Raw genomic sequence first — 21,758 nt, 5'->3', positions numbered from 1 at the left:
GAAATCTTTCTTCAGTTACATAAACAACAGAAAGGCGATCAAAAGTGGTATTGAACCTTTAACAAACAGCGACGGTGCACTAGTGACTGACAGCCAACACATTGCAAACCTCTTAAACAATTACTTTTCCTCGGTGTTTAATACTAACAGTCTTCCTCTCGCTACCACCAACACCAGTACTGTAGTAAATCTCGAGCATGCATTGCCTAATTTTGAAATAACAACCGATGAAGTCCTTAAAGCTCTCCATTCACTTAAAACAAATAAAAGTCCCGGACCCGACAAAGTATATCCTATACTGCTTAAAGAAACAAAGAGCGAAATACTCTCCTCCCTCACTACCGTATTCAATATGTCCTTGCGACAAGGCATCGTCCCTTCGGATTGGAAAAAGGCTAACGTGACACCGATTTTTAAGAAAGGAGACAAAAAAATACCAGGTAACTACCGACCCATTAATCTAACTTCAATTGTAGGTAAGCTACTCGAGAGCATAATTAGAGACAAAATTGTGAGTTACCTCGAAAGCCACTCATTAATTGGAGATTCACAACATGGCTTCCGTAACAAAAGATCCTGCCTGTCAAACCTTCTGACCTTTTATAACGATCTCTTCTCAATTTATGACGTAACCAAATCAGTGGACGTAGTCTATCTTGATTTCCAGAAAGCGTTTGATAAAGTCCATCATAAATTACTTTATAAATTAAAGCAAATAGGCATTGACGGTCAAGTAAACCAATGGATCGCGAATTGGTTGAGCAACAGACAACAAAGAGTTGTGATTGACGGATTTAACTCAGAGTGGGCGCCGGTCACTAGTGGCGTCCCTCAGGGCTCGGTTCTTGGCCCAGTGCTCTTCATTATTTACATCAACGACGTGGATGTTGGACTCAATAATCGCATTAGTAAATTTCCAGACGACACAAAGATTGGTAACTCGGTTCTCACTGACGAAGACAGGCAAAGCCTCCAAGAGGATCTGCACAAAATTTCAGCTTGGTCGGATAAATGGGAGATGCCCTGTAACGTAGACAAGTGCCAGGTCCTTCAAGTTGGAACAAAAAATAAGAAGTTCGATTACGAAATACTCGGCGTTAAACTCACAAGCGTTCAATGCGTTAAGGACCTGGGGATTAAAATTGCGTCAAACCTCAAATTCTCACATCAATGCATCGATGCAGCAAATAAAGCGAACAGAATGTTGGGCTTCATTAAAAGAAACTTTTTATTCAAGAATAAAGATGTAATACTTCCGCTCTACAATAGCTTAGTCAGACCCCACTTGGAATATGCGGTACAGTTTTGGTCTCCCCACCATGCAAAGGACATTGCTAAACTAGAAGGTGTTCAGCGTCGAGCAACAAAAATGATCCCTTCCTTGCGCAACAAATCCTACGAAGAAAGGCTCTCCACCCTTAACATGTTCTCTCTTGAGAAACGTCGCCTCCGAGGAAAACTGATCGAATGTTTTAAAATACTTAATGGTTTCACGAATGTAGACAGAACAAAATTGTTTATGATCGATGACACTTTGCGAACTAGGAACAATGGCACAAAACTCAAATGTAGACAAGTAAATTCAGACTGCACCAAATTTTTCTTCACCAACGTTGTAGTGCGAGAATGGAATAAGCTCCCACCATCAGTGGTCCAGTGTAACACGATTGACTCCTTTAAAAACAAGCTCGACCGTCACTTCCTTCAACTTAATATTAACTAGAGTAGAAAAGCAACGTTTTGGAGCCATCTGATTAATGTAAAATCACTTAGGTTTAAGGACAGACCACCTAGTCTGGACCATGGGGTCTGTGTGGTCTGATTTTCTATGTAAAAAAAATCTGTGTAAATCTCTCTCTCTCTCTCTCTCTCTCTCTCTCTCTCTCTCTCTCTCTCTCTCTCTCTCTCTCTCTCTCTCTCTCTCTCTCTCTCTCTCTCTCTCTCTCTCTCTCTCTCTCTCTCTCTCTCTCTCTCTCTCTCTCTCTCTCGTAACCTCAACATGCAAGCCGAGATAAAGAGAAGCTGAACTTAACTTACTCCTGAGTCGCACAGAAAGAAAACGAGAGGCGGATGAACAGAACTAGAGAGCCAAGCAAGTAACTCCTAATCTTGCGTGGCCTTTCAGTCTCCGGGAACTCCGCCGCGCCAGGACTTTCCTCGCTGGAGACACACAGCGGCGGCGAAGTATGGCCCGTTAAATTAGGCTGACTATGTAGAGAACTGGAGCGTGACGTTGTTCTAGTGTTTGGTGTGTCCTTGTTGTTGTTATTGTCGTTGTTGCTGTCTCTGTCTCTCTCACTCACCCGCACACGCACACGCACACACACACACACACACCCACACCCACACACACACACACAACACACACACACACGCACATAATTGCATTGTTTTCCTCATCCTGTTTAATTTCATACCATCTGTTTTTTTCCTCATATGCCGTTTTTATCGTGTGTGTGTGTGTGTGTGTGTGTGTGTGTGTGTGTGTGTGTGTGTGTGTTTCCGCATACTTCTGAAATTACATTGGATGAAAGCGTTTACAGAGAGATTGAAAGGGAAGGAGTACATGTAGCTTGACCAGCAATGAGAGAGAGAGAGAGAGAGAAAGGAGTCTGCCAGCAGTCTCTGCATACGCTGACGACTGCCAGCGGTTGCTGAGGTCAACCAGCAACTACGCTTGATACGGGAGTGGGGGGAGCGCTGGCAGGTGAACTTTGCTCCTGAGAAGACTCAGGCGATGGTGATCTCTCGGTCCCCGGCAGCCACACAAGCTGTCGAAGGAAGGGTGATGTTTGGCTCCGTCACCCTCCCGCTCCTGGATTACGTCAGGATCCTCGGAGTGGACTTGGACCGAGAGCTGCGTTTCGACCGCCACCTGAAACACATCGCCCACCAAGCCTCCCTATGTGTCTCTGCCCTTCGTAGAGTGGCTAATTTCCTCGACAAGCGAGGAATTATGCTCCTCTACAAGGCCCAGGTAAGATCCTACCTGGAGTACGGGGCTCTGACCTGGATGTCCAGCGCTGCCACACACCTGCAGAGACTGGACAAGGTGGAGCGACGGGTGCAGCGACTGTTCCAGGAGAACAACCCCCAGCCGCCCCTTCAGGATATTATACATCTAGACACCCTGGAGCACCGCCGGGACGTCGCTGCGCTGGTGGTGTTCCACAAGGCCCAGGTACAAGGAGTACCACACCTGGCGAGACTGAGGCTCCCTCCGCGAGAGGCTGTGAGAGATACGAGAACGGTACTCTCCAGCCACGAGCAGGTCGGGGTGCCGAGGTCACGTGCCAGCCAGCACCAACGGACCTTCACCTCCAGGGTGTCCCGCCTGTGGAACACATTCACTGCAGCAGGGCCAACAGTGAGGGAAATGTCCACCCAGAAGGTAAAAGTGGCTGCTCACAGGTGGCGAAGAACATGCCCCACACCACTAGTGATGCTAAAAACACAGTGAGAAAAAGTGACATTTTAAGCCCTAAAAAGTGCACAGAGAAACATATGCTACTCGAACGATCGCATAAAGTGTCGTCGGCGAAATACAAATATGTTGTGTAACTATAGAATCGTCAGTTTAAATAAAAAAAATAAAAAGAGAGAGAGAGAGAGAGAGAGGTACACGGATAAAAAGATAGCCAAGTTGATATATGGGTACAAAATGAATATATAGATAGATGGATAAGTAGATGATAAAATATAAAGTTTAATTCACTTAGAAGTGTGTTCCCTGGTGGGTGTGGAGTAACTGCCGCCAAAGGGAAGAACTGGACAGGTAAAGGTCATCAGACGCTGTGAAAGGAAATCCTGACCTTTCTTCCTCCTTATGGGAGTGCATTCCTCAGCCCCTGGTGGGTGTGGAGTAACTGCCTCCAAAGGAAAGAACTGGACTGGTAAAACCATTCATCCGTTAGGAAAGGAAATCCTGAAGAAGCTGAACTTAACTTACTTCTGAGTCGCACAGAAAGAACACGAGAGGCGGAGGAACAGAATTAAAGAACCAAGCAAGTGACTCCTAATCTTGCGTGGCCTTTCAGTCTCCGGGAACTCCGCCGCGCCAGGACTTTCCTCGCAGGAGACACACAGCGGCGGCGAAGTATGGCCCGTCAAATTAGGCTGACTATGTAGAGAACTGGAGCGTGACGTTGTTCTAGTGTTTGGTGTGTCCTTGTTGTTGTTATTGTCGTTGTTGCTGTCTCTGTCTCTCTCACTCACTCGCACACGCACACACACACACACACACACACACACACACACACACACACACACACACACACACACACACACACACACACACACACACACACACACACACACACACACACACACACACACACACACGCAAATAATTGCATTGTTTTCCTCATCCTGTTTAATTTCATACCATCTGTTTTTTTCCTCATATGCCGTTTTTATCGTATGTGTGTGTGTGTGTGTGTGTGTGTGTGTGTGTGTGTGTGTGTGTGTGTGTGTGTGTGTGTGTGTGTCATACTTCAGAACTTACATTGGATGAAAGCGTTTACAGAGAGATTGAAAGGGAAGGAGTACATGTAGGTTGACCAGCAATGAGAGAGAGAGAGAGAGAGAGAGAGAGAGAGAGAGAGAGGAGTACACAGATAAAAAGATAGCCAAGTTGATAAATGGGTACAAAATAAATATATAGATAGATGGATAAGTAGATGATAAAATATAAAGTTAAATCCACTAAGGAGTGTGTTCCTTGGTGGGTGTGGAGTAACTGCCGCCAAAGGGAAGAACTTGACAGGTAAAACTCCTCATCCGTTAGGAAAGGAAATCCTGACCTGTCTTCCTCCTTAGTTATAACTTATGGGTGTGGCTTCCTCAGCCCTTGGTAGGTGTAGAGTAACTGCCTCAAAAGGAAAGAACTGGACAAGTAAAACTCCTCACCTGTTAGGAAAGGAAATCCTGCCTTGTCTTCCTCCTTAGTTATAACTTATTGGAGTGCATTCCTCAGCCCCTGGTGGGTGTAGAGTAACTGCCTCCAAAGGAAAGAACTGGACTGGTAAAACCATTCATCCGTTAGGAAAGGAAATCCTGCCTTGTCTTCCTCCTTAGTAATGGCGGCGGCGCGGGAAGAGGCAGGAAAAGGCCTTGCGAACACGCCGGACAAAGGCCGCCTTCCTGGATGTCTCTCCCGCGTACATCCTGACTGTCTGGATGATCTGGGCCACCGAGGGCCGCTGTGCCGGGTCTGCTGCCATGGCGCTGTCGGCCAGCACCTCCAGGCCGGGGTAGCGTGTGTGGCACGTGGCCAGGACGCGTCTGAGGACGTAGCCGAGGGAGAACACGTCCACGGAGGGCGAGCAGGGCGCGCCGCGCCGCAGCTCCTGGGCCATCCAGGGCGTGCGGTGCGTGTGCGTGCGCGCGATGCGGAGTCCTGTGCCGAATGTCTTGGCCAGGCCGTAGTCAATGAGGAACACCTGCAGGCGGCCGTCGGCGCCTTGGTGCAGCACCACGTTGTCGGGCTTGATGTCGGTGTGGGCGTAGCCGCGGGCGTGGAGCTGCCGCACGTCCCGGGCCAGCGCCACGAAGGCCGCCAGTTTGTCAGTGTCGCGGGGAGCAAGGTTGTGCAGGTCGCAGAAGGTGTTCTGGCCGCGGAAGGTGGTGAGCATGGCGGGGAACCCAAAGCTGGTGCCCAAGGCCTTGGGGGCGCCCGCCGCGCCGTCCAGGTCCAGCAGGATGTCAAACTCCCTGCGGAACATGGCGGCGAGGCGCTGCTCCCTTGCCACCTTGAGGCAGCACAGGGCGCCGCCGACCTCCACCAGGTACACCGTGCACGAGGCGCCGCGCCCAAGCACCTGCTTGTGCTCGGCCACCAGCGTGTCGATGCGCTCCCTCGTCAGAACGAGGAGGGGGATGGTGTGAGGGGGAACCATGTCTCTGTCTTACCATGCCGTATGTGTGTGGTGATTTAGGGCCAGACCTCGGTTTTAGACGGTTAGTTTTGTTCAGTTCGGTTTAGCTTGGAGTTAAGGCGGAAAAAGAGGGAGTCTAGATCTGGACGGCTGTCGCATGCAGGAACACACGCACGCACGCACGCACGCACGCACGCACGCACACACACACACACACACACACACACACACACACACACACACACACACACACACACACACACACACACACACACTGTTGTTGGAATATCTGGTAATAGCTTATCGAGAGCGTGCGCTAATACTAAGAAATTTTGAAAAAGTGCTAAAAATTATTGCCTCTATTAACCAGTTTTCTATGGCTCTCTTAAACATATTTTGCTAATAAATCTGGGAGCGAATTATATATATATATATATATATATATATATATATATATATATATATATATATATATATATATATATATATATATATATATATATATATATATATATATATATATATATATATATATATATATATATATATATATATATATATATATATATATATATATATATATATATATATATATATATCCTCACCCACACACTGAGGACACTAATGACATAACTCTTGAAATCATTAATCATCTCCATGGACACACTGATCTTAACGCTGTTTCAAACTATTTTGATCTTGATGCATACAACAAATTATTAAACCATAACTCAAATAAAATAAATATTATACATATAAATTTCAGATCCTTCCCAAAGAACATTGACAACATTATAGCCTTCCTTAATACCCTTTCCACTACCCCAGATATCCTGGCAATCACTGAGACCTGGCTAAATACTAATAACAAACACATTTATCAACTTCCTGGGTATCACTCTTATCACCTCGTCAGGACCAACCGAGCACAAGGTGGAGTCACCATTTTTATTTCAAATAATATACAGTCAGAACAATTACAAGATCTATCTCTAACTAATGATAATGTAGCGTGGAAAAGAGAAAATAAATTAAATAAATAATTCTACATCCCCTTTTTATGACAACCACTATGGTGGTGATGGTATGTGGTAGCGTGGTAGTCGTCGAGCGCTGGTCCCGGATGTTAAGGCCTCAGGACAAGTGAACACTCGTTCCGAAGTTTGTGACCAGAAGGGCGTTACTTGTGTGGTTAATTATGGAAGGTGGGAGGATTTCCGTGGGAACCACTTTTTGAGACAGCATTAAGAAACTGGATGGTGATAATGTACTATGGGGGAGAGATGTGTGTATGGTTCAGTAATCTCAAATGAGCAGCAAAACAGGCTCCAAATGATAACACTCAGTAAGGTTATATATAAATATGTATTTGGTTTCCTTTTGCAAAGGTTAGCGGAGTACTAATAAAAATAAGAAAAAAAATGAATGACCGACAGGCTGTAGGCCTCTAATCTAGCTAGCTACCGGCACAAGGGAGATTTGGGGAATACACAGAATGCTTAGCTCTAGTTGCTGGATGCGGAGAAGGAGGAGCTGGCGTGAGTGTCGGGCTCGGCAGGGGACGTTCACGATGGGAATGGGCGGTCCTGGTGATGGACAGACGGGCGCCGCTTGATGTGGAGATGGAGCGGCTCGGGTGGTGTGAAGAGGCGGGCGCCCTTTGATGTAGGGAGCAGCTTGGGACAGTGGTTTTCCACTTAAATCTAAATTAATAACTGAAAAAAGATTAAACAATCCCTGGATATCACAGGCAGTACTTAACTCTATAAGGACAAAAAATTATCTATTTAAGGATTATAAAATTGGTGTTGTCACTGCGGCTCAATACAAACAATACCGTAACATCCTAAATAATACTATAAGACAAGCTAAAAAATCTTATTATATGGCTCAATTCAATAATTTTAAAAATAGCACCTGTAAAATATGGCGAACAATCCACCAACTTTCTAATCATGACCATAAGAAGAGTTCCACAAATAACATAATCTGTAATGGTAACAAACTCTCTGAACCTTTACAAACTGCACAAGCTTTTAATGAATTTTACACAAATGTTGCACCTAAACTAGATCACAGTCTACCACCTTCCACCACAGACCCTCTCAGCTTTCTTCAAGGTGACTTTCCTCATTCAATGACAATTCCTATAATTATCCCCCAAGATGTAATTACTGTAATTAATTCCCTTAAAAACAAAAAGTGCAATGTGCATGAAATTCCAGTATCTGTATTAAAAACCAGCAAAAACTAACTTGCAATACCCTTGTCCATACTCTAATAATTCTATCAATAATGGTAAATTTCCTCAACTCCTAAAACATGCAACTGTTGTCCCCATCCATAAGAAAGGCCCCAAAGATGAATTAAGTAATTATAGACCAATATCCTTACTAAATGTTTTTTCTAAGATCTTTGAAAAAGTAATGAAAAAATTCCTTATAATTTTTTTTGAAAATAAAAACATACTTAATCCAAGTCAGTTTGGTTTTCGTCGTGGTCTTAACACTTTCGATGCCTTGAGAACCTATTCAGAAGAAATCTATAACACTTTAGATAATAAACAGTCATTATTAAGCATCTTTGTTGACTTCACCAATTGATCTCAAACCAAGGGCACAATGATCATTCAAAATAGATTCAAGCAAGGAGCTAGACTGACGGCTTCTAAGTATGAGTTTTAAGCAGCACAAATTTAAAAGAAAGTGTCTTGCATATGCTATATTTAGTTTTACAGTTAGAGACCAGTTACTACCAGGTGGATATCAAAATGGTCAATCTCACTATAATGTGGAGATCAAATGTTAGGAATCAAGGGAAGACATTCGAGGAATGAGAAAAAACCTTTAAACAAAGATTTCCAAAGAGCAAAACGGGCATTTCTAGAAAGAAGGGTGCGGCGGAAATGATGGATGAATGGCTTGGGCTTTAAGAAGGACATAAGAAAGTATTGTTCAAAAGGTTGTGTTGGTAAGTAAGAGAACCGACAGACAGGTGGTAAAATAAAATTCGATAAATTCGACATATTCAGCGACATAGGCAAAAAAAAATTATTAACTGGGTGGTGGATGGTGGATAAGGTTTAGCAGTCATGAGTGTGCCAATACAGTTGTCATTCACAAAAAAAAAATAGACTAGATAAATTCATGACAGCGATAGGTGGGGTTATTAGATACAGACTTAGGTTCCAAAGGGGAGTCAGACTGCCCAGGCTTCGCCTACCGGCCTCTTGCTCACTTGTATGTTCTTTCTTATGTTCTTAAAGCTTTTGATACAGTCAGACACGATATATTATTACGTAAGTTGTATTACTATGGAATTAGAGGTACTATTCATGACTGGTTTCAGGATTACTTATCCCACAGAACTCAATCAACCAAATTCCACACTTGTCTATCTGCATCTCTACCTATTCAATACGGTGTTCCACAGGGCAGTGTCTTGGGTCCAATCCTGTTTTTCTTATATATAAATGATATTACTTACATATTTACAAACCTTAAAACAATCCTTTTCGCAGATGACTCAACCTTAAATATTACTGGTGAAAATCCTACTGACATGATACATACAGCAAACACTGACCTACAAATCTCTCATAAATGGTGTCTGAGTAATAGATTAACAGTAAACTTAAACAAAACATTTTATATGCTATTTACTAATAAGTCACCATCAATGCTTCCGTCCCTATTTTTTTCCCAAGACATTATAAGCAGAACTAATAAACATACATTATTAGGAATAACGTATGATGATACCATGACCTTTAAGCATCACGTAACAAACCAAATCCTTAAATTATCCAGGCTAGTATCTCTGTTATATCAAATTAAAGAATTAATGCCCATTGATGTTTTGAAAATGTTATATAAAGCACATGTCTTACCACACCTGTATTACTGTACGCCTATCTGGTGCAACACCTACCCCACACACCTGTTACCTCTGTTTAGACTTCAAAAGAAAATAATAAGAATTATTACAAACAGTGACTACTTTGCCCACACACAACCTCTCTTTAAATAAACAAATTCCTTAAAACTTTTTGACATAAATAAGCTACAAATTGGTATTTACATGTATAAACAGATCAAAAGTGAAACCTCCGTGTCCTTACAGCCACAACATACTTATTTCACCCGTACTCATGAAAGTTTATGTACACCTGCCCATAATTTAACGCTTTTTCAACACTCACTTTCTTATTCAGGACCTAAAACCTGGAATTCTATTCCTAATAATATTAAAGCTCTAAATTCAATACACTCCTTTAAAAAACAATTTAAAAACATATTCTTCTCAATTATAATAATTAAGTCCATGTATCATCTGTCAGAGTATGTCCTCAGCTTAATCAATTATTACCTTATACTATTATTATTGTATTAATACTATTACATTATCATTTACAGTACTACCATATTATTTTTATAAATCAATTACAATTTTTGTACTAATGATATTGTGTTAATATTATCACTTTAATTATTATTTACACAACTATTATTTTATAATTATCACAATGTTAATTATTACTATTATTACAATTATTATTATTATTATTATTATTATTATTATTATTATTATTATTATTATTATTATTATTATTATTATTATTATTATTATTATTATTATTATTATTATTATTATTATTATTATTATTACTATTATTATCATCATTTTACTCTTGTCATATATGTTTGTATGTGTGTGTGTATATATATATATATATATATATATATATATATATATATATATATATATATATATATATATATATATATATATATATATATATATATATATATATATATATATATATATATATATATATATATATATATATATATATATATATATATATATATATATATATATATATATATATATATATATATATATATATATATATATATATATATATATATATAAAGGGATAATAAAATGTTTCAAATGTATCAGAAGATCTCTAAGAACGGGAAGCGGAAAATGATCATCCACGGTCGCGGTGTTCACAAGCCGGAAATCAATCACAGAACGATGAGAACCGTCTTTCATTGGAACCAGAAACAAGGGTGAATTCCACGGGGAATTTGATTCTTTAATGACACCTTGTTCTAACATTTCAGAGATAAGTTGTTGTACGACCTCCCTCTGACTGTGGGGGAGCTTGTACGCATTGATATATACAGGATTTGTATTGGGTTTTAACTTAATGTGGTGTTCAGCACACTGCGCAACTCCAAGCGGCTCGCCTGGTAGAGCAAGCGCCCCCCTATAATGTTCCAGTAGCTGGACTAAGGTTGGCTTAATTTCGGAATAGTGTGCAACTTTTAGAAATTCCTCTAAATTAGCTGTGTTTTGTTCGGGAAAAGCCTGACACGCCGAGGTTATGCCTGAGACTTGGGCTGAAGGGTATTCAGCTGGCTCCGGGGTGACATTTCTCCCATACACTTGACACTGGCATAATCTAACACCGTATTTTAAGGATACAGGGGATCCAGACGTGTTTATTACCAATGCCTCTGCAAAACCTCCCTCCTTGACTGTCGCAAGAGTTACCTCCACCGTCACGCGGTGTATGTGAGGAGCTCCGTCGATACACACATCACTGCCCGTCGGAGGGGCGTTAGGCAAACGGATTTTAACAAGTTTCGCAGCACGACCCGTAATTATATAAGGACCTTCTACGACTGCCGTTACTGTCCGCCACAAGTCTGCAATGTTTTTGTGTGGTCTGGCCGTAAGAGGTGACACTTGGGCGGTGGCAGTCCCTGAGTCTGTAGTGGGTTGGTCATTTTCCCCCTCTGAGGGTGGGATTACAGGTGACAGAGGCGATGGATTTACCATCCCCTGTATGCGTCAGCCTTGATACACGATCGCGTTGCTTTCAGGGTTTATGGCGATGTGCAGGTCTTTCATGGCGTTTAATCCTAAGATCCCATCCAAAGGTAAGGCAAACCTGCTAGAGACATAAAAGAAATCTCGAAAAGGACATACTTTTTCATGTAAGCTGACTGTTAGTGGTACTCGCCCAAGGATTCCCAAAGTGGTGCCGTCACGCCTACCACATTCAGGTCGTTCTCTTGGAGCGGCCAATTTTCCCCATTCGCCTGTCGTGTCAGTGACCTGTAAGAGGAGTCTGAGATGACACTGACTGTCGCACCTGTGTCTACCGCTAAGGTGAGTGAAATTTTGCCCACCTTGCAAGGGAGGGCAATTATAATTGTCCGTCCCAAGGCGGCAGTGACGGAGTCAAGTTGCTCCCAGTTAGTATTGTCCTTAAGGGACACTTGGATGTACGCCTTGGGGCTGTCACGAAGTCATGTCTTTTTATTCTGAGAAGAGGAGTGTGGTTTACTGTCCGCCGAAGACTTGTACTTCTGTTCCTCCTTGGCCTTTTGTATTGCAGAACAACTGTCTGAATCATGAAAACAATTCCCGTGGACAAGGCAAAAGGCAGCCTTCCGCTGATGGTCTTGCCTAGGGTTCCTGTGTGATGAATGATGCCAGTTCCTGTAGCCTCCTGATCTCCTATCAGAGCCCTGTCTTGAATGTGTTGATTCCCTACGTTTCGCGAAGCAAGAATGTTCAGAATGTCCTGATCGTTTGCAAAAACTACAGGTGAGAGATGCCTTACTTTGAGCCTGCAATGCTGCGGCTGTTGCGAGGGGTTGATGGTGAGGGTGTTATTGAACCTTGAGTGGGTTGTAAGTATTCAGACGATCCCGGGGGTGAACGAATTCTGCGGCCTGGAATTTGATAAATAATGAGGGCCTGAACATAAGATTACCTTAGTAAATTCACTGGTTTTGGTATCGTGTTCCGTTCCCTCTTCGTCTGTGGTCTGTGTTAAATGCATAAAAGTGTCGCCGAGTTTAGCGAGAGTGTCTCTGTTCATACTATGGTGTAAATCAGTTACAATATTGGATCATATTTTGATAGCTGTAAATATTAACCAATAAACGGAACGTGTATCAATTAATAGTTTGCGCTGAAACCCTAAAACAAAAACAAACAAAAAAAAGAAAGAATGGCTAGCAAGGTGCCTGTTAGACGTAATAGAAGTTAAGGTTATAATGGAATGTCAAAATGTTATGGGTATATGGAAAATATAACGCTATAAATATTGTGGTATTTTGGGTAGGAGAAAATTAAGTGAGTATACCTTTAAAGCTCTCGTTTTCCCTCGAGCGGCGAATATAAAACGGAGGCAGGGCACACTGATGAAGATTAACTTTGATCAGGGAACTCAATATACCCAATATACCCGCTAGCAAACAATAAGAAAGAATCAATATCGTATGCGAATGAACGTTACTCTCACAATTATGACTGATTAACAGTGTTAGGAACACAGGAATAAAAAGGTTGTGCCTCTGCAAGATACAATACTGAAATAAGCCGAGCCGGCATATTTTGACAAGAAGGGAGTATCCACAAAAAACAAGATTGATCAGCTGATGAAGTGGAGAGGGAGAAGGTTGGTGATGCCCTGGGGTACGTGCAGTCGTTGGAGTCGCGTCAGGAAACCTCGGCCGCGGCAGCAGCGGCGGTGAGAGATGAGGGAAGGGCGGACATCGGAGGACTCGTAATGGCTGCTGGAAACTGCTGACCCAGCGATTTGAGCGGCCGCTGACGGGTGCCAGTACACTGCCGCCAGACGTAGGGCGGCTGCGGCGTTCTTGTTATATTGAGAGATGGGCCGCGGTGGCAGATAAGATGACTTGGGTGTGTAACCTCTTGAGAAGACGCCTTGCAGGAAACGGTAGTGGTAACTGCTTGCAGACACCGGGAGATGTCCGCGGGTACCCTTGCTGACTGTTTGCCGGAAGAGGTTTGGGCCGATGCTCCCGGCAGCGGCGGTGTTGCCTCCCGCTGTGGTGCGAGGAGGGGCATGTGGGTTGTTCCAGGGTCAGCGGGGCGTGCCTCCTCCTACGTATCGTGGAGGGCTTCGTGTGAGCTGTGAGTGGCTTGCAGTGCTCGTAGCAGTGTTGGCTTGAAGCGGGGGAGCGGCTTGTAGATTGTGGCCCTCGCTTTCGGCTGCGTAGGCCTGTTGGTGGCTCGAGGCTTGTAGCCTTGACGCCTGTAGTGTTGCCACTGGTGTGCTCGGGGCTTGACGCCTGTATATAGCTTGTAGCTGACGCCTGGTGCGTTGCTTGTAGCTGGCGCCTGGTGAGTTGCTTGTAGCTGGCGCCTGGTGAGTTGCTTGTAGCTGGCGCCTGGTGAGTTGCTTGTAGCTAGCGCCTGGTGAGTTGCTTGTAGCTGGCGCCTGGTGAGTTGCTTGTAGCTGGCGCCTTGTGAGGTGCTTGTAGCTGGCGCCTGGTGAGTTGCTTGTAGCTGGCGCCTGGCGAGTTGCCGCGGACGGCTGGTGCGTTGCCGCGGACGGCTGGCTTATGACTCCTTCCTTCCTTCTACGCCTGTCCCCGGAGTTTGTTGGTGAGTTCTCGTGGCTTGGAGCTTGGAGGAGAACGAGGTAGCGAAGGCACAGGCGCGGTGGTGACCGCTGCCAACCAAAATGTAACGGGTTTGAGGGGGGCGTTTAAAGGGCGTTGATTAAGACTTCAGCTTACTTAAGGCGAATATATTCGTAGCCTATGTACAAGGAGTGTCGGAGCGAGAGCGACTGTCGTTGTGTGTCAGTCGGACTCTCGTGAAGGAGTGACGAGTTACAGGTTTGAAAATAATTGTTACAATTGGTCACGTACGTCAAGGTGACCTCCAAGCACTATGAAATGCGATGTATACAAAACTGAGACGGTAAACACTGACGGACGACATTCCTATATGGTGGCGTGATCTATCTGTCGTGTTTTTTTTCCATTGTTCCATGACAGCAACCCCTTGCTTGATCTTTGCCCTCCAGGTGGTGCGATTGCTTGCGAGAGTCTCCAGGTTGGAGGGCGTTATCATGCATTTCTTTAATGTCAGTTTTATGTGATCCTTAAACCTCTTTTTGGGACCACCAGGTCTTCGGTGGCTGTTTTGCAGTTGCCAATATAGTATTTTTCTTGGCAGTCGTTCCTCTGGCATGCGGATTACATGGCCAAGCCAGCGAAGTTGCCGTTTGGCAATCATGGCCTCGATGCTTACGCTTTTTGTGCGTTCAAGGTTCTGGGTGTGTGGCACTCGGTCTTTCCATGTGAGGCCTAGGATCTTTTGGAGACACGAGATGTGGAAATGCTCCAGTTATGCTAGGTGACCTCGGTAGATGGTCCATGTCTCAGCACCGTACAGCAATGCAGAGATGCATACAGCTTCATATACCTGGATTTTGGTTGGTAGTGTCAGATGTTTGTTGTCAAAAACTTTGAACCTTAATGTGCCAAAGGAACGTGAAGCTTTACTAATTTTGTCGATAACATCGTTGTCAATCTTAATGGTGGGAGAAACGATGCTGCCAAGGTATTTAAAAAAAGGGACAGTCTGTAACTCAGCTCCATTGATATTAAAAAAATGGTATGTTTTGATCTTGATTTGACAACTGGACTACAATTTCAGTTTTGCGTGTGTCCAAAAGCTTGATAGATAGAGGATAATGAGTCTAAAATGCGTTGCATAGAGTCAGCTGTGTGAGCTACAAGGGCAGCGTCATCTGCATACTGTAAGTCCACTACCTGTTGTGTGGTTGTTTTGGTGTGTGCTTGGAGTCTTCGGATGTTGAATAGACTCCCGTCCAGTCGGTATTCTATTTGGACCCCGTCTTCCTCTCTGAGAGTGGTCTGCAGGAGCTTCATTACTACGGATATGAAGAGGTTGAAGAGCACTGGGGCCAAGACGTCCCCCTGCTTTACCCCCATATCTACAGGAAAAGGTGTTGATTCCCTGCCACAAATTCTAACTTTCGCTTCCATGCCAGAGTGGAACAGTTGTATTATCTTAAGGAACTTCTCTGGTACTCAATATTTCAGGAGAATTTTCCAGAGAAGCTCCCGGGGCACTGTATCAAAAGCTTAGGTTAAATCCACAAAAACCTATAAAAAGATCTTTGTTATGTTCGATGTATTTTTCCTGGATTTGTCTCAGAGAGAACACCATGTCAATGGTTCCTCTCTCCTTTCTGAACCCACACTGGGACTCAGGCAGCACCTCCTCTGATATATGCATCACCAGGCGGGAGAGCATAATTCTGGCTAGTACTTTGCCGGCCACTGAGAGTAGGAAAATTCCTCGGCTGTTGTTGCAGTCGTTCCTTTCTCCTTTGTTCTTATAAATGGGGTAATTGTGGCATCAATCCAGATTTTAGGGATTTGGTCCTCTTCCCATAGGTTCTGAATAAACTCCAGTAAATGTAGCTTTAGTAAGTAACCTCCTTGTTTAAGAATCTCTCCCGGGATTTCGTCAGGGCCACAGCTTTTATTATCTTTCAGGCTTTTGATAGCGCTGATTAGTTCGTGCATTTGTGGAGGTCTGTTTAAGTTATGGATAATTGGAAGATTTGGTAGGCCATCAAGAAGTTCCTCATCATACGGGTTTTGATGATTTAATAGTACTTGGAAGTGTTCAGCCCAGCGATTTAGTATCTCTGTCTTTTCTTTGTATATAGTTGTCCCATCTGCTGACTGGACCGGGGAAAGGGTGTTTTTCCGAGGCCCATAGATGGTTTTCAGGGCATTATAAAAACCTTGCATATTGTTATTATCAGCAAAGGCTTGAGTTTCACGTGCCTTTTCAACCCACCAGCAGTTCTCCATCTCACGTATCATGCGCTGGGCCTCAGCCCTAAGGTATTTCCATCTGCGGGCTAGTTCAGTAGATTGAGGATTTGCAAGAAGGGCATCATGAGCACACAAACACACACACAGACACACACACACACACACACACACACACACACAGTTTACTTATAAACCTAAAAAGGAGAAGGAAGAGATGAATGCAGTGAAAGGTCTACTGAAAAACTTAAATCATGATGAACTTCAAGACCTGGGGGATATGTTAGAATAAATCTATAGGATGGGCCCTTACATAGCGGGCAAAACAAGGACGGTTAAGCTAAGACTGAAGCCACAGAAAGTAACGGAGGAAATACTATACAGAACAACTAAACTAAGAGAAGTAGAAGGATGTAAAGAAATACATATAAATACAAATAAAAATGAAGAAGAAAGGAAGAAATGGAACGAACTTCTAGCAGAGGCAATAGACAGGAATAATGTAAAACCTGAATAGGAAGAAGAGTTTTTTCTTTTTCTTTTTAGAGTTCTGGGAGATCGTGTCAGAAAGTGGTACATAAGGGAGAAGATGAAAGAGAGCGAACGTTAGACAAGATCGATACAATTAAGGGATTAAGTGTGATATATATATATATATATATATATATATATATATATATATATATATATATATATATATATATATATATATATATATATATATATATATATATATATATATATATATATATATATATACATATGTAGACGGAATAATATCTAGTAAGCTGGAATTACAAGACTACCTACAAGAGAAGGAGCCCATGATTGTATGCCTAACATAAACTAAACTAAATGAAGTCGTCCAAACAGTGTTTGATAAAAAAAAAAAATGTATGGAGGAAAGGTAGAGGGGGCAAAGGTGGTGGAGGAGTGATGATAATGAAAAAGAAGGAGTTATTAGTAAAATCAGTAGTATATGGAGAAGGAAAGGCAGAAATAGTGAGTGTAGATCTGGAGAACAAAAACAGAGAAAGGATGACGATTACAACAACGTATGTACCACGTAGAACTAACTCATGGAGTAAAGAAGAATATGAAATCATGATTGAAGATACCATTCAGAGTTTAAGTAGACTACTCAAGGCAAACAAAAGAGTCCTATTGGTTGGTGATTTAATTATAAAGAGGTAGATTGGGAGATATTTGAAAGCAGTGGTGGCGCTATGGCATGGGGGGAAAGATTTTTAAGATTGGTGATGGAAAACAAGATGATGCAAAGGGTGAAGGAAAACAGAAGATATAGAAGTGATGACGAACCGGCAAGACTGGACCTGATGTTAACAAGAGGAATACACTTGAAGGATGAATTAAGGTACGGATTCCCTCTGGGAAAGAGTGACCACGTGATAATAGAGATAAAAACGGAGTAGGAAGGAAGTGAAGAGGATGAATCCTATAAAATAAACAGGTTAAACTATAGGAAGGCAGACATGGACAATCTTAGGAAATATTATGGAATGCTGAACTGGGATGAGCTAATGAGAACAAGTGAAGTGCAAGAAAAGTAAGATATTTTCATGGAGAAAGGGGTAAAAAAGGACTGGTTTAATGCAAGGTGTGCTAAGGCAAAAGAAAAGAGACAAAGCTTGGAAAAAATTGAAAATAAATAAAAACCAAAGGAATAAAGAAGATTTTAAGGTAGCGAGAAATGAATACGTGAAAATAAAGAAGGAAGAAGAAAAGGGACATGAAAAGAATATTGTGGAAAAGTGCAAGGAACAACCTAAACTGTTTTATAGATTCATAAATGGTAAGATTAAACCAAAAGGAACAATTGAAAGACTGAGCGATGGGAATGTGATAATCGATGATCCTAAAGACATGGCGGACTTACTAAACAAAAATTTCCAGCAAGTTTTTACTAACGAATCAATATTTAACGAGCCACAAGAAAACACGATAAATGTCCATATGGAAGGTTACAGTAAATAAAGAGGAGATAAATAAATTTTGGGGGAAGCTGGAAGAGAGGAAAGCTGTAGGACCGGATGGAGTCTCAGGGTATATATTGAAAGAATGCAGAAATGAGTTGGTTAGACCGATATATGACATCATTAAATGCTCAATTACAACTGGTACAGTGCCTAAGGAGTGGCGGAGGGCCGAAGTGGTCCCCATATACAAAAATGGAAGAAAAGAAGAACCCCTGAACTACAGACCTGTATCATTGACCAGCGTACTGTGTAAAATATGTGAGAAAGTGATAAAGAAACAATGGACGAGATTTCTAGAAGAGCATAATTTAATCACAAGTAAACAGTATGGCTTCAGAAAAGGGCGCTCATGTGTGACAAACTTACTGAGCTTTTACTCAAGAGTGAGAGATAAAATACAGGAAAGGGACGGATGAGTTGATTGCGTCTACCTAGACCTGAAGAAGGCGTTCGACAAAGTTCCACATACAAGACTGCTATGGAAACTAGAAAATAAAGGAGGATTGAAAGGGAAACTGAAGAACTGGATGGAAAGCTACCTAAGGGGAAGAGAGATGAGAACAGTTGTTAAGGACATAAAATCGGATTGGAGAACTGTAGAGAGTGAAGTGCCTCAGGGATCGGTATTGGCACCAAGACTGGAGGCTGCAGAACGCTTAACCTCAGACCTTGCTATCATTTCCGATTGGGGCAGAAGGAATCTTGTATCCTTCAATGCCTCAAAAACTCAATTTCTCCACTTATCAACTCGACACAATCTTCCAAATACCTATCCCCTATTCTTCGACAACACTCAGCTATCACCATCTTCAACACTAAACATCCTCGGTCTATCCTTTACTCAAAATCTCAACTGGAAACTTCACATCTCCCCTCTCGCTAAATCGGCATTCTCGAGGCTGGGCGTTCTGTATCGTCTCCGCCAGTTCTTCTCCCCCGCGCAGTTGCTATCCATATACAGGGGCCTTTCCGCCCTCGTATGGAGTATGCATCTCACGTGTGGGGAGGCTCCACTCACACAGCTCTTCTGGACAGAGTGGAATCTAACGGCCGTAGTATTAATCTTCCCCATTCCCTTTCCGTCCCCATCCCCATACGTGGGTCTGGGGTATGTGTAAACTGTCCCATCCCCTCTCCGTCCCCGGCGGGCCAGACAAGACCAACCCGCAGTTCATAATAATGTTGGCAGCACTTTCAAACCAATAATTACAGAAAACGAGATAAATAATGCATTTTTCACACACCATTGTATTCATATACATTATATATCATAAAACAAAACAATAGCATTGTTGATCTACAAGTGAATAACAGGTAACGCGGGTAAGTTAATTTATGAGACAGGTTGGTATCCATGACTCGTCACACACCTGGACAGCCACACCGGGGCTGCCAGGTCGTGTCATTTATGACTTTTTTGTCTTAAATCAAGGTGGTCGCCAAGAAAAGCCCTTTTTTATGGTATATGTTAAGTGTTACTATAATAATGCCATATTTAGTAATCAATCTGCCGTCTTTTGCCATTCTTGGGGACAATTATAAATGAATCTTCAGGAATAACTGTACGTTTACAATCAAATGGAAACACCAGTGTCTTTACAAACTAAAAAATATATATTAACTTTAGCAAAGTTTGCGATATAATATCAGTCAGACAAATATTCTGATAATTTTCAATATATGTCCTTCTATAATAACAAATAGAACACTATTTACTCATGAAATATACGAAGGAAAAGCCGAAGATGTCCTGCTCTCTACCCCGCGGAGTCAACACTTTTCCCACCCAATCCGCACCCTCACGGGGTAGCGTAAAGCAACCCCAACCACATGGGAACGCTTTACACTACGGTTTATGGCCACGGGTAAGGGATGGGGATGGGATGGGAATGGGGAAGTCTAACACTATGGCCGTAAGGCTCTTCGTCTCATCAGCTCTCCTCCTCCTACTGATAGCCTTCTACCTCTTAAATTCCCTCGCGATGTTGCCTCTCTTTCTATCTTCTATCGATATTTCCACGCTGACTGCTCTTCCGAACTTGCTAAATGCATGCCTCCCGCGGCCCCGCTGCACACGACTTTCTACTCATGCTCATCCCTATACTGTCCAAACCCCTTATACAAGAGTTAACCATCATCTTCACACTTTCATGCCTTACGCTGGTAAACTCTGGAACAATCTTCCTGCATCTATATTTCCTCCTGCCTACGACTTGAACTCTTTCAAGAGAAAGGTATCAGGACACCTCTCCTCCCGAAAGTGACCTCTCTTTCGGTCACCTCTTTTGATTCTTTTTTAGGAGCAGCGAGTAGCGGGCTTTTTTTTATTATTGTTTCCTTTTTTGTGTGCCCTTGAGCTGCCTCCTTTGTTGTAAAAAAAATACTTTTCCTAGTATATATTAATGACATGCCAGAGGGAGTTAACAGTTATGAGCCTGTTTGCAGATGATGCAAAGCTATTAAGACATACAAGAAACAGTAAAGACTGCGAAATTCTGCAAGAAGACCTAAACAAGATTAGTAAATGGAGTAGGGAATGGGAGATGAAATTCAATGTGAAGAAATGTCATGTTATGGAAATGGGAAAAAGTGAAGGAAGACCAAAATGGACATATAAAATGGGAGATGGTGAAATATTAAAGAAAGTACACGAAGAGAGATATCTGGGAGTAATAATGCAAGATAATAAACAGCCAGACAGTCGATGTTAATCGGAAATTCGGTGATACATATAACATGGTGAGAAATATAGGAATAGCATTCCACTACATGGATAAGGATATGATGAAAAAAATAATTAGAACTATGATCACACCAAAATTGGAATACGGGGTAGGCGGTGGCTGGATGGATAGCTGGAGGACGCGAGTTCAATCCTCGACCGGTGCCACCAAGCTGGGATTTTTCAGCCGCCGCCGAGTGGCTTAAAACTACCCACATGCTGCCCAGAAGACCACCTATCAACCCGGACTCTAGATTCTAGGATTAAAGATGAGATCCGGGAGGGCAGCATGAGCCAATGCAAGATGGCGCCACTATAAACACTCGCCTGCGCCAGAACGGGCTGGGCCGACCAACAGGTCCCAGCGGGAAGAAGCCTTGGACCGACCATCAGGAATCCAGGATCCACCGGGAAGAAGCCTACCGGCGCAATAGGCTACGACGTAAAAAAAAAAAAAAAAAGGCGGAGGCAGTGTGGTCTCCCCATAAGAAGAAACACAAAAAAA

General features: G+C 42.7%; 1 protein-coding gene across 1 annotated transcript; it reads right to left on the bottom strand.

Annotated features, from left to right (window-relative positions):
* Window positions 1-4,704: 4,704 nt before the first annotated feature.
* LOC126991593 (uncharacterized) lies at window positions 4,705-5,897 on the bottom strand. Its single transcript, XM_050850301.1, has 2 exons — window positions 5,164-5,897; window positions 4,705-4,738 (listed from the first exon to the last, which is right to left on the bottom strand). Exons 1-2 carry the CDS (start codon window positions 5,895-5,897, stop codon window positions 4,705-4,707), a joined length of 768 nt encoding a protein of 255 aa, XP_050706258.1.
* Between the last annotated feature and the right edge of the window lie 15,861 nt (window positions 5,898-21,758).

Source organism: Eriocheir sinensis, unplaced genomic scaffold (assembly GCF_024679095.1).
Source record: "Eriocheir sinensis breed Jianghai 21 unplaced genomic scaffold, ASM2467909v1 Scaffold303, whole genome shotgun sequence".
Taxonomy (NCBI): Eukaryota; Metazoa; Arthropoda; class Malacostraca; order Decapoda; family Varunidae; genus Eriocheir; species Eriocheir sinensis.
The sequence above is the reverse complement of the archived record's forward strand: the minus strand, read 5'-3'. Positions and strand labels throughout refer to the sequence as shown.